This window comes from Hemitrygon akajei, chromosome 5, assembly GCF_048418815.1.
Source record: "Hemitrygon akajei chromosome 5, sHemAka1.3, whole genome shotgun sequence".
NCBI classification, from domain to species: Eukaryota; Metazoa; Chordata; class Chondrichthyes; order Myliobatiformes; family Dasyatidae; genus Hemitrygon; species Hemitrygon akajei.
Window position 1 is genome coordinate 181,885,740 of NC_133128.1, and position 12,452 is coordinate 181,898,191.

Sequence of the window (12,452 nt, forward strand, 5' to 3'; positions counted from 1 at the left end):
AACGGAGGTCACAGCTCGGTGACATCTTGCAAAAACGTGGGTTCTGAATGGAATCAATAGCATCGTCACATAGATGACAGCCTCAAGCAGCGTAGATGTAATCCAACATCATGAAATGGCTGATGGCTCACATCAGAGCTTCCATGTGTAGAAGAAACAGCTTCCAAAAGTCTTATTTCTGTCACTATCATGCCGCTAAACAGGAAACAACTGCTAGCAGTGCATAGGTAGGCTGCCAACCAGGAGAAAAACACAACAAAGACTCCATGCATTTTAAATAGCTGAAGCAATGGAAGCAGTACAATATAGATAATACTCATTCGCTCATTATGTGCCATGTCATATGATGTAGGTGATCATGGTCTTTCCATGACCATGATTATTTTTGGCAAATTTTTCTACAGAAGTGGTTTGCGATTGCCTTCTTCTGGGCAGTGTCTTTGCAAGACTGGTAACCCCAGCCATTGTCAATACTCTTCAGAGATTGTCCGCCTGGCATCAGTGGTTGCATAACCAGGTCTTGTGATGTGCACCAGCTGCTCATACGACCATCCACCACCTGCTCCCATGGGTTCACGTGATCCTGATCGGGGGCTAAGCAGGTGCTACACCTTGCCCAAGGGTGACCTGCAGGCTAGAGGAGGGAAGGAGTGCCTTACACCTCCTTTGGTAGAGACATATCTCCACCCCGCCATACAAATATGTAATACTAACCCATCCAAAAAAAGATGTCTACTCCTTAAGATGGAAAATTACTAAAGCAGGTCCTAACCACAAAAAAAGCAGATGCATCCATTGTCTCTTCACTTTGTTGTTGTCTATGACCAGACAGAGTATCTACTCACCTACTATGCCATGGATTTGGTTCATGACCTCATTGTCCAATAAGGATAGGAGAACTGATTCTGGAGAGAGCTTGGCATCAGGAAGCCCAAACGATACAGAAGACTTTAGGGATCAGGGGCAAAGAGATTAGCTCCTACTGATCAGGGTCACCTTGTAGAAGAAAGGATGGCAGGGCTGCATTCTTGATTCAGTCACTCGCAGTGGCTTCATCAATGAATTCCCCTCCAGAACAAAGTCAGATAGTGTCTACAAAACTTGGGTTATCCTAAACTTTTTTAAGAAGTGAAATTACTTTCATACTAAAAAAAAGAAACTTGAAAGTAAATTACCCAAATTAGCTCCCACAAACAGACATATCACAATGACTTGATAATTAGTACAAATACTGGCCAGAATATTGGAGATTCCTACACAGCTGGTACTTTGGCTATTACATAAAACATATTCTTCCACATTAATATGACAGTTATTGTATTATTTACCAGTACTAGAAGAGCAAAAACCGAAGAGAAGATCAAATATAAGGGACCACATAAGGGGGAGTAGCTTGCATTTTATTTGTAGTGTAATAAATTAGCTGTAGGTTGTATTATATGTACTTTATGTAGAGATTACTTGAAAAATAAACCAAAACTGCTGAGGGACTGAGTATGGGAATTGCGCTCCTGAGTTTAAAGTCGAAAGAAATACATTCAGTCCTTTATTTCGAAACCAGCAAAGACAAATGATCTTACAGCGATAAAAAAACTAACAAAACTAAAATAGCGATGTCATGAAATGAGTAATTAACATTCAGATTAGTGTAATTAAGCGTAACTAAGCAGTCAACAAGAAAATATCACCCCCGGCTCACTCGCTCTCAACTGAACTAAACTAAGACAAAGTGTGAATACGTAACTATACTCATTTGCTTCTACCACATACCCAAACAATGTAACAAATTACCGTGAGCCACAAGAAGCGCGCAAGACGAAATAGACAGAAAATAGATACATGGCTCCTGCAGTTTATATGAAGCATTTTTAGCTAGATTAATATTGGAGAACAAGGAAATAACTGTTAAGCAATTCTGCTGAGGAAACTATCAATTAATCAGAAATATCAGGAAACCAATATTTGAGAGTGAGAAATGCAACACATTATAATAAAGAGAAGGCACTAGTAGAGGATTTAACTGAACTTGAAGCTTGTGCGTGCAAATAGAGATGCTCATCTAAGTGAGTAACATTTGCCTCTCTTTGGCCCATATCCATCTGAGCTGTTCCTGCCCATGTACATGTCCAAGCGTCTTTTGGATTTTGTAAGGTATTCCTTCCCTCTGCTGGACTTTAGATCGCATTTGGGCAAGGTGTAGTCCCTTAGCCCCTGATCATGGTCATGTGAGCCATGGGAGCAGGTGGTGGACGGTGGTATGAGCAGACAGTACAGATCACAGGTTTGATTATGCGGCCAGACAATCTCTGAAAAGTATTGATAATGGCTGGAGTCACCTGTCTTGTAAACACACTGTCCAGAAGGAGGCAATGGCAAACCACTTCTGTAGAGATATTTGCCAAGAGCAATCACGGCCATGGGACCATGATATCACCCAGGTTAAACAGCACGGCACATAATGATGGTGATGATTGTACCTGTCTCAATCACTTTGTTGCATTTCCATATTAAGTGAATGTAAGCGCAGAGGCAATACATGGACAATCTATTGCACATATTCCTGTCTGTATCAACAGGACTGAGGTCGAGACGATTGACAGCTTTGAGTCCCTAAGAGTGAACATCACCAATAGTATGTAGATACCATGATCAAGAAAACTCACCAGTGGCTCTACTTCCTCAGAAGGCTCTAGAAATTTGGTGTCACCATCAGCCCTTACCAATTTTTTTCAATTCATCAAAGAAAACATATTATCTAGATTGATCTTGGGTTGGTAATAGCAATTGTTCTGCCCATGACTATAAGAAACACTTGTGACTTAAGGACACAGCCCAGTGTATCACAGAAACCAGATTCCCCTCCATGGAACCTGTCTAAAATTCTTGCTGCCTCAGTTAAATGGCCAGCATAATTGACAACACCACACATAGAACGTAGAAACTACAGCACATTACTGGCCTTTTGGCCCACAATGTTGTGCTGACCATACAACCTACTCTAGAGACTGCCTAGAATTTCCCGAGCGCATAGCCCTCTATTTTTCTAAGCTCCATGTACCTGTCCAAGAGGCTCCTAAAAGACCTTATTGTATCAGCTTCCACCACTGCCACCACTCTCTTTGTGAAAAACTGACCCCTGACATCCCCATGGTACCTATTTTCAAGCACCTTAAAACTATGCCCCCTCATGTTAGCCATTTAAGCCCTGGGAAAAAGCCTCTGGCTATCCACATGATCAATGCCCCTCATCATCTTATACACCTCTATCAGGTCACCTCTCATCCTCTATCGCTCCAAGGAGAAAAGGCCAATTTCACTCAACCTATTCTCATAAGTAACACCCTCCAATCCAGGCAACACCTTTATAAGTCTCCTCTGCACTCTCTCTATAGTATCCACATCTCAGACATTTTCTCCTCTTCCGTCTCTCATTGGGCAATACATACAAAAGCCTGAAAGCACATACCACCAGGCTTAAGGACAGCTTCTGGACCACTGTTAGAAGATTATTGAATGGCTCCCTAATGATGGACTCCTGACTTCACAATCTCTACCTCGCACCTGGATGAAAGCATCATCAAGGATCCCCACTGCCTAGGCCATGTTCTCTTCTCACTGTTGCCTCAGGATGGGGGTACAGGAACTTCAACAGGTTCAGGAACAGTTATTACTCCTCTACCATCACGCTCTTGAGCCAAAGGGGATAACTTCACTTGCTCTATCATTGAAATGTTCTCACAACCAATGGACATTTTCAAGGATCCTTCATCTCATGTTCTCGATATTTATTGTTTATTTATTTATTTAGTATTATTATTTCTTTCTGTTTATATTTGCACAGTTGGATGTCTTTTACACACTGGTTGGATGCCCAAGTTGGTGCGGTCTTCTATTAATTTTATTATGGCTATTATTCTGTTATGGATTTATTGAGCATGCCTGGAAGAAATTGAATCTCAGGCTTGTACACTTACTTTGATAATAAATTTACTTTGAACTTTACATCTAATTGTCTACCTGCTCCGTACTTTCTCCGCAGTTGTTACACTTTATTCTGCAATCTGTCATTGTTTTACCTTGTAATACCTCAGTACACTGTGAAATGACTTGATCGGTATGAACAGTGTGAAAAGCGAGACCAGCTTTTCACTGTACCTCAGTACATATGACAATAATAAACCAGTTCCAATATTAGCACACAAGATGAATATATTTCCCCAAGATTTCACATCCTGATCATCACAAGCACTCCAAAATATACATAAAATATTCAAAATATACATATGCTGTTGCGATCCCTACATATAGTAGGGAGGCAACTAAAACAGGTTTATACAGTAAATATAGCTGTACTGGAGATCACAAGGGATAAAAAGCTACCTTTGTTTTTTTTGTAGAACTTACTATTTTCCAATAAATTAACGATTAATTCTTAAATGTAGTAAATTCCTTTTTTTCATAATGTTTGTAGGTCACATTTTTAAATGTGGAAACTGAACCCCTGTAAAGTGGGTTTGTGCCCTGAAAATACAATATACGTAAATTCAGTAAGAAGTGTTAGAAACATTTATAAGGTTCTAATACTAAGCCGGTAAGCAATTCTGAATTATCTCTATTGCTGTGGTTTATTGCAAGCTATAGTTCATTACTAGTTCCAGTTATATTACAATCATATCAGTAATATTAATAAAAGAAATCAGTTCTGAAATTTATACATATTCTTATTAAATTAACTCTTAGTAGTAAATGTTACATTATCTACAATTGCTTTATGTATTTGGCAGAACTATGCATGGCTTTAACTTATAGATTTTCAAGTGTTTTATGCTCCAGAATTACATTACATATATACAATATATACATACCGTTTGCCATTTAGCCTTTGCTCGTTCCGCTTCAAATTTGGCTACCTCTTTGCGGTCATGGATGGATATAAGCATCTTCCAGATAAAGAGAATTGCCAATCCAACAACAAGGATAGCCAAAGAAATTCCCAAAACTATCATAGAAACATTTGGTGGCAAAGGACATTCTGCAAAAGGAACAAAATGTTTCAACATGTTGTTGATAATGATATTGTTCTGTTTCAACCTCCACCGGGTTCTGTTCTCTCTAACCAACCAAAAACTGATCTAAGTATAGGATTTCAAACATGAGAAAATCTTCAGATGCTGGAAATCTAAAGCCACACACATAAAAATGCTGGAGGATCTCAGCAGGCCAGGCAGCATCTATGGAAAAGAGTAAACAGTCGATGTTTTGGGCCGAGATTCTTCTTCAGGACTCATGAGTTTAATTGAATTGAATTTAATTTACTGTTTACTCTGTTTATTCATTTCCATGAATGCTGCCTGGTGCTGAGTTGCTCCAGGATTTTGTGTGTGCTGCTTTAGCGTTTTGCTCCCTTTTAAAAGTGCCACATTTTCCTTCACAGTCTAGGCATTAAATACAAGTCAATGGCAGGGAATATTTACCGTAAGTTTTGCATCAGCCTTCACTGTGAAAGACTGATGCAAAATTCTTAATCAGTTCATCCACCATTTCTTTGTTCCCCATTACTACCTCTCTAATATGATTTTCCAGTGGTCCAATGTCCAGTCTCAGCTCTTTTACTATTTATATATCTTTTGGCATCATCTTATATATTACTGGGTAGCTTAACTTCACATTTTATCTTTTCTCTCCTTACTGAAAGAATATCTTACAATGTCATACCTGACAATTTCTAACTGTGCCACAAGATCATCTGCCTTATTCTGTACACTGCATGTATTCAAATATAACACCTTTAGTCCTGTATTCACAACCCTTCCTTTCAATTTTGTCTCTATATTGCACGCCATTAAATTCATATCCCTTTCTAAACTTTTAGTCTTACTCTCTATTCTGGAGACATCCCTTGCACTCTCCTTCCCTTTTACTTTATCTATACTTTGTCAATCTATTAGTCACTCCCCCCATTATTTCACTTAAAGACCTATTCAAAGCCCAAGTTTTCTGATTTGCCAGGACCCTGGTCCCAGCATGCTTCAGATGGAGCCTGTCCCATCAGAACAGCTCCTTCTTTCCCCAATACTGGTGCCAATGTTCCACAAATTCAAACCTATTTCTTCTACAACAGATTTTGAGCCACACACTTAGCTCTACAATTTTATTAACCCTACATCAACTTGCACATTGTTCAAGTAACAATCCAGAGATTATTACCTTGTTGGTGCTTTGTTTTAGTTTAATCCCTCATTGCTCAAATTCCCTCAACATAACCTATTTCCTTGTTTTTCCTAAATATATACCACAGATATAGACCACAGCAAATGGATTTTTCACCTCCCACTCCAAATTCCTCTGCAGGTCAGATGATATGTCCCAAACCCACACATCCGGCAGACATCATAGCCTTCAGTTTCAATTCTTGAAACAGGGAACTATGTTTATTGCCATGACAATGTTTTCCCCAATTACAACTGCATTTCACTTCATTCCCTGCTCTTGGGGGCTTCCTGAACCATGGTGCCAAACACATCGTTCCTATATCCCCCATACTGATCCTCAAAGACAGCAACAATCTCAGCCCTGTTGGGCAAGCTCAAGGGCTGAGGCATGTTCAGCACTGCCTCCTCATCTCCTCTACCTGCCTCATTCACAGTCACATCCTGTCCCTGGCCATAGACCAAATTTGAAGTCGCTAATCCAATAGGTTCTTCAAACACAGTGTGCCGGATCTTTCCCCCCTCCCTAATGCAACGCCGAGTTTGAAGCTCAGATTCCTGGTGATCCACTTTGAGCCACAGTTCCTCGAGCAATCTGCAGATGTGAGCATCAGGAGCCAGAATGGGGTGTTACCAGCTACAACACATCACCTGATCCTGCATCCCTATTTTACTTAGTTGGTTGTAATTTGGTATCTTTTTAGTTAACCACAAACCAAAAACTTACCTGTCTTTACCTGCTACTCACCTGAGCTGCCCTGCCAAATCCTCAGGCCCCTACACAAGTCCACTCACACAATGGCTGCTCCAAAACTTTCTCTGGGACCTTGGCCTCCGAGCTCTTCTCGCTAAAGCCTCAGTTCCCTACTCTACTCTGTCTACTCACACCACGGCCCCTCCTACAACGACCAGTCTGCTTAAACCTCACTTCCTTTTACTGGCCCAAGTGAAAGTCACATACAAGAATGACTCTTTTCAATGGTTCCCGCTCTCACACAGACCTTGCTCTCGCTACTTCGAGGTGAAACCCAACACAATGAGACTTGCACTCTTCAATAGTTTCCGCTCTCCCAATGGATCTCACTCGTGCCACTTCAAAGTGAAACTCACACTTTCAGCACTTGCTGTTTGTAGTTCAGGAATTCAACATCTGCAGCTTTTTTGCTTTTTAAAGTTATTCAAAGTAGTTTGGCTGCAACATACCTGTTCCTTTCTGAGATCAAATGTTCTCTGATGATTAATGTCTGATTAGTTATTTAATTTACTATAGAGTCATAGAAAACTACAGCACAGAAACAGGCCCTTCCACCCATCCAGTCCATGCTGAACCACTTAAACTGCCTAATGCCATTGACCGGCACTTGGACCTTGGCCCTCCATACCCTTCCCATCCGTGTATCTATCCAAACTTCTCTTAGACATTGAAATTGAACTCAAATAAACCACTTGCGCTTGCAGTTCATTCCACACTCTCACCACTCTCTCACCTTTTACTCTTAATCAATGACTTCTAATTGTAGTCTCACCCAACCTCAGGGTAAATGCAAGCAGGCATTTTCCTCTTTCTATACCCCTCAATGTTGTACACCACTATCAAATCATCTTTCAATCTTCTACATTCTAGGGAATAAAATTTGAACCTATTCAACCTTTCCTCATAACTCAGGTCCTCCAGTCCCAGCAAGATCTTGTAAATTTTCTTTCTTATTTTCAATCTTATTTAGATCATTCCTGTACATAGATGATCAAAACTGCACACAATACAACAAATTAGGCCTCAACAATGCCTTGTAATATTGTGATGCTCTAATGTTCTGCCTGGCTCTGATAAAAAGTCAATGGGCTACAAGATTATCCAGTGATTCACTCTTCACAAAGCTACCTGACTTACTGGATATTTCCAAGATTTTTTTTTTAATGTACCTTCACAATGAATTGGTTGCCATGATGCTTGTGCATTCATCTCTTATTTATTCCTGTCTCAATAGATTATTACACTTAATTGAATGTGACTTGGAAGCTTTCTCTAGAAATGGTGTTGAAAACTGCAGTGTGACAAGTAACATTTGGACTGTACTTAATGTAATTTAACAAATTCATACTCATTTTTGAACATTTTTGCCTCACATTTATCTACCATCTTGTGGCATGACAGAAATGTACTAGGCTTTTATGCACGGATATGAAATAATGCACTGTCAATCTTACCGTATTGTTCAAGGTCAAAAAGAAGTGATTCTCCATTTTCATATTTAAATAAACGAAATGACATTTTACAGTCATTGCTGCTTTTCAAAGTACAGTAAGTAGCTTGGTTTTCTTCAAAGTCTATAAAAATAGTTTGAAAATATACAGATTCAAATATAATTTCAAAAGTTAGAGAACTCATACTGAAACTATATGAATGCTCTCCTAAACGGCTGAATTTTTCTATGCATGACTAATGAAATAATCTGTCAGTATAACATTTTGGAATCCCGTTTTCCACTCAAATGGATTATTACAAAGGATTCTCAGCTCTTGTTCACTTTAGTAACTCCATGTGTGGTCCAACAGCATTAGCCAACAAAGGCATGTGTGAATCTTTCTTCAACAAAGCTTTAATAAAATTGGGAGTGCAGAGTCTTTAAGCATTAATCACAAACTTTCTGCTGCATTTGATGGCCAGTATTTCACATGTTGCAAAACTGTCAGTTCTAACAATAACTATGTCTCGATTATGGTACACTTAATAGCCAATCATATAATCAAAATTATATTGAAATTCTTCAGATGGACTGAGTATTTCAAGTAGATATAATAATAATAAATATGTTATTGATCCCGAGTGGGAAATACTTTTGTTACAGCAGCAACATTTAAAAGCACACTTAGCAATAATAAAGTACAGTATAATAATAAACTGAATAATTTACCAATGTGCAATAATACCATATGAAATAATAAAACAGAGATTACTGTACAATGATGTGAGTTCTCCTGTCACACAGAAATGAACTGTTGTATATGCTAATTGCAGAATATGTATAGCATTTAAAAACTTTCAAAATAAGTACCAGAAAAGCAATAATATTTAAACAGATAAATCTATTATTTTGCTTAAAACATTAAAGAGCCAATAAAAAACATATCTATACTGATCTATGATTTTTTGGAAACTTAAGTATACATTAATCAAATTAACTTAAATTCCATACTTGAACAATTTCACAATTCCATTTGACACTACAGAGGCAATTTTGCTCGTTTTCAGAGATGAGACTAAATGGACAGAGATTCACGTCCCTCAGAGAGAAAAAAAATCTGACAACTATCAGTTTAAAATGACTGCTTCCTAATTTGTAACTAATTGTAATTAGTTGACCTCCTGATTCAAATTCTCCCTCTAGTGGAAATATCTCAAAGTCTACAGTCACCTTTAGGATCTTTTATCTTCCAATATGATCACCCCTTATTCTTCTAAACCAGGGGATCCCAACCTTTTTTATGCCATGGATCTTTGCCATTAACCAAGGGGTCCATGGACCCCAGGTTTGGAACCCCTGCCCAAGCAATATCACTCTAGCTTATCAAGATAGGACAACTTTCTCTTCCCAAGACTTAACCCTGTGATTCTCTTTTGGACTGCTTCCCATACCAGTATATCATTTGTTAAATAAGTAGACCAAAACTGTCAAAAGCACTCACCAGTAATCTGTATAGTTGCGACAATACGTCTCTATATCTACACTCTAACCCTCTGGCAAAAAGTATCACACCATATCTATTACCAATAAATCTCACCTCCCCAATGAGTCCAGAATTTACATCAGTATAAGCTGCCTGGCCTCACAGACCATGTGCAAGATGAGTTGGACTTAACTAATCTGATTCCTGAAGGAATCAAAGAGGTCTAAAAGCTGGCTCCAGCTCTTGTGGGCTGGAGGTAGGCTTGATTCCAATAAAAATACTAACAGCTGAGTAAGCCTGGGTTTACATCGGGAAAACATGGAACAAATCTTGCTGGCTGAGGGCAGCAGTGCTCAAGGGAACTAGCAACGTTCCCATTGTGTCCAACAACAGGACCTTGTCATACTAGAATTTACCTCAGATCTTGTGTCAGATTGGTGAAAAGAACTGAGATCCTAAGATGATAATGATGTAGTTCAGATGAGGTGGCAAGGGAGAAGGCATACCTTTTAATGTTGAGATTTCATATTTCCTTGTACGTCTTTTGAAATACTATTTTACACCATGTTTTTTAATTATCTGCTTTATTTTATTTTTTACCATCAGAGGGATAGAACCTCTGTTCTACATAGCTTGAAGCCTAGTTGCTACCTGGAAATTGCATCTGAATCTGTGGTGCAGAGGTTGAGGAAATAAAAGCCTCTTAGAGAGTGTTTTTCAAAAAAGAAAACAGAAACAGTGAAAGAAGCAATACTACAGTACTGTGCTAAAGTCTTAGGCACATAGATATAGCAAGAGTGCCTAAAACTTTTGCACAGTACTGTAGTATTGTAGTAATGAGGATTTTAAATATAGCAACGTCCTGCTTCCACCATAAAAAAAAGATTCCATGACATATTTGAGTGTGATAAGCCTGATTCTGATAGCGGTCTCTGTTGTGGACCGAGAGAGGGAAGGGAGCAAGGAGAGGGGAATCGTGATTGGGGAAAAGGGGAAGGGAAAAAGGAAGGACCAGGATGCACCAGAGAGACATTCTGCAATGATCAATAAACCAATTGTTCGTAGCGTGGCCTCATGGACTCTAGGTACATGATCATCTGAACAGTATACGTCCAAACATTCAATTTACGATGGAGATGGAGAAGAGTGGCTGCCTCCCATTCCTGGACAGTCTAATGCAACAGAAGCCAGATGGTAGCCTCGGGCATGGCATCTATCAGAAGCCCACTCACACGGACTCATACCTCAACAATAACAGCCACCATCACGCTTCCCAATGGACAGTGTTTCTTTCCACTTGAATTAACCGTGCGTAAGCTATTCTGGACCCAGAGAATCTCCACAAGGAAATCAGATGACTACACATGATGTTCCTACAGAATGGCTACAAGGTGAAAGAAGTCAATTGCTCCCTCAAAAGGGCTGATGGAAAAACCAGGAAACCTAACAACGATAAGGAAACCGTCACTACCGCCCGTCTTCCCTATATTTCCATGGTTTCTGTAAGGATTGCCAGGATCCTGAAGAAATACTGGGTTAATAGCACCCACAGCCCATAAGGAAGCTGAAATTCCAGCTTCTGCGGGTCAAAGATAATCTGGGACTCAGGACGGTTGGCGTTTACAGGATTCCTTGTGAATGCAGAGCAGCGTATATCGGTCAGACAGTGTGCATGGTGGAAACCCGCATCAAGAGGCACAGGAGGAGTCTCTGTTTGAGTTACCTGGAGAACTCAGCGGTAGTGGAATATTGCATTAGAAATGGCCATGGGTTTGACTTCAACAGCGCAAAACTACAATGGCTTTTGGAACTGCCTGGCGAAGGAAGCCATTGAAATGAAACTAGAGAAGAGGAATTTTAACAAAGTTGAAGATCTCACTCTAAGAAAGAACCGGAATTCAATTATAAACAAAGTGGGACAGCAGAAACCTGATTGGTTGAGGACTAACCAATAAGGAGGAACAGATGATGGGGTATATATACCACTGGTTTAGATGTGCTTAGGCATCGTTCCTGATGAAAACAGAGGAGTCTGTCGTCGAAACATCGGTTAAAATGGATACCTGTAACCAGCTGGAAGCCCGAGAAGAGTTTATTCATAATAAACCAATCGTTTAAAATCAAATGACTTTCCCTGGTGACTCAGGACTGGGTGTGTCTGCACCGACGCCACCCTCCATTCCTGAAACTGCTTCTCTGCCAACTGACCTACACCCCTTCCGTGGCACACCATCCTCACCATTCCCAAAACCTTTTGATCCCGCTAGATTTACAAACTGGCTCTCTGCTTCACTTCAACAAATACAGTACTGTGCAAAAGTCCTCAGGTCTGATCTTGCACTTCCTTAAAGCATTCTTCAGCTGACCGTTATAGCACTTCTTCAGCCCTCCAGCTGAGCGTCATTCTGGAGCTGAGTGACCAGAACCAAAATGATGTCCGGACTTGAATGGCATAATCAAGTGTTATGGGCAGGGCAGAACAAGTCCCACCCACAAAATCTCTCAGGAAACCCCAGCAGACCCCAGTCCAGATTTGCTAAATTCATCCATCTTCCTCAATGCTATACGCTTAAA

At 39.8% G+C, this 12,452-nt stretch overlaps 1 protein-coding gene across 1 annotated transcript in view; it reads right to left on the reverse strand.

Annotated features, from left to right (window-relative positions):
• Nucleotides 1-454: 454 nt before the first annotated feature.
• Nucleotides 455-12,452, reverse strand: part of itgb6 (integrin, beta 6) — a 64,444-nt gene continuing 52,446 nt past the window's right edge. Inside the window, exons 13-15 of the mRNA XM_073047393.1 lie at nucleotides 8,418-8,537; nucleotides 4,866-5,032; nucleotides 455-4,521 (exon numbers count right to left, since the gene is read on the reverse strand). Of these exons, the coding sequence (XP_072903494.1) occupies nucleotides 4,426-4,521; nucleotides 4,866-5,032; nucleotides 8,418-8,537 (383 nt within the window). The 3' untranslated portion in view covers nucleotides 455-4,425. The remainder of the gene's footprint in view (nucleotides 4,522-4,865; nucleotides 5,033-8,417; nucleotides 8,538-12,452) is intronic.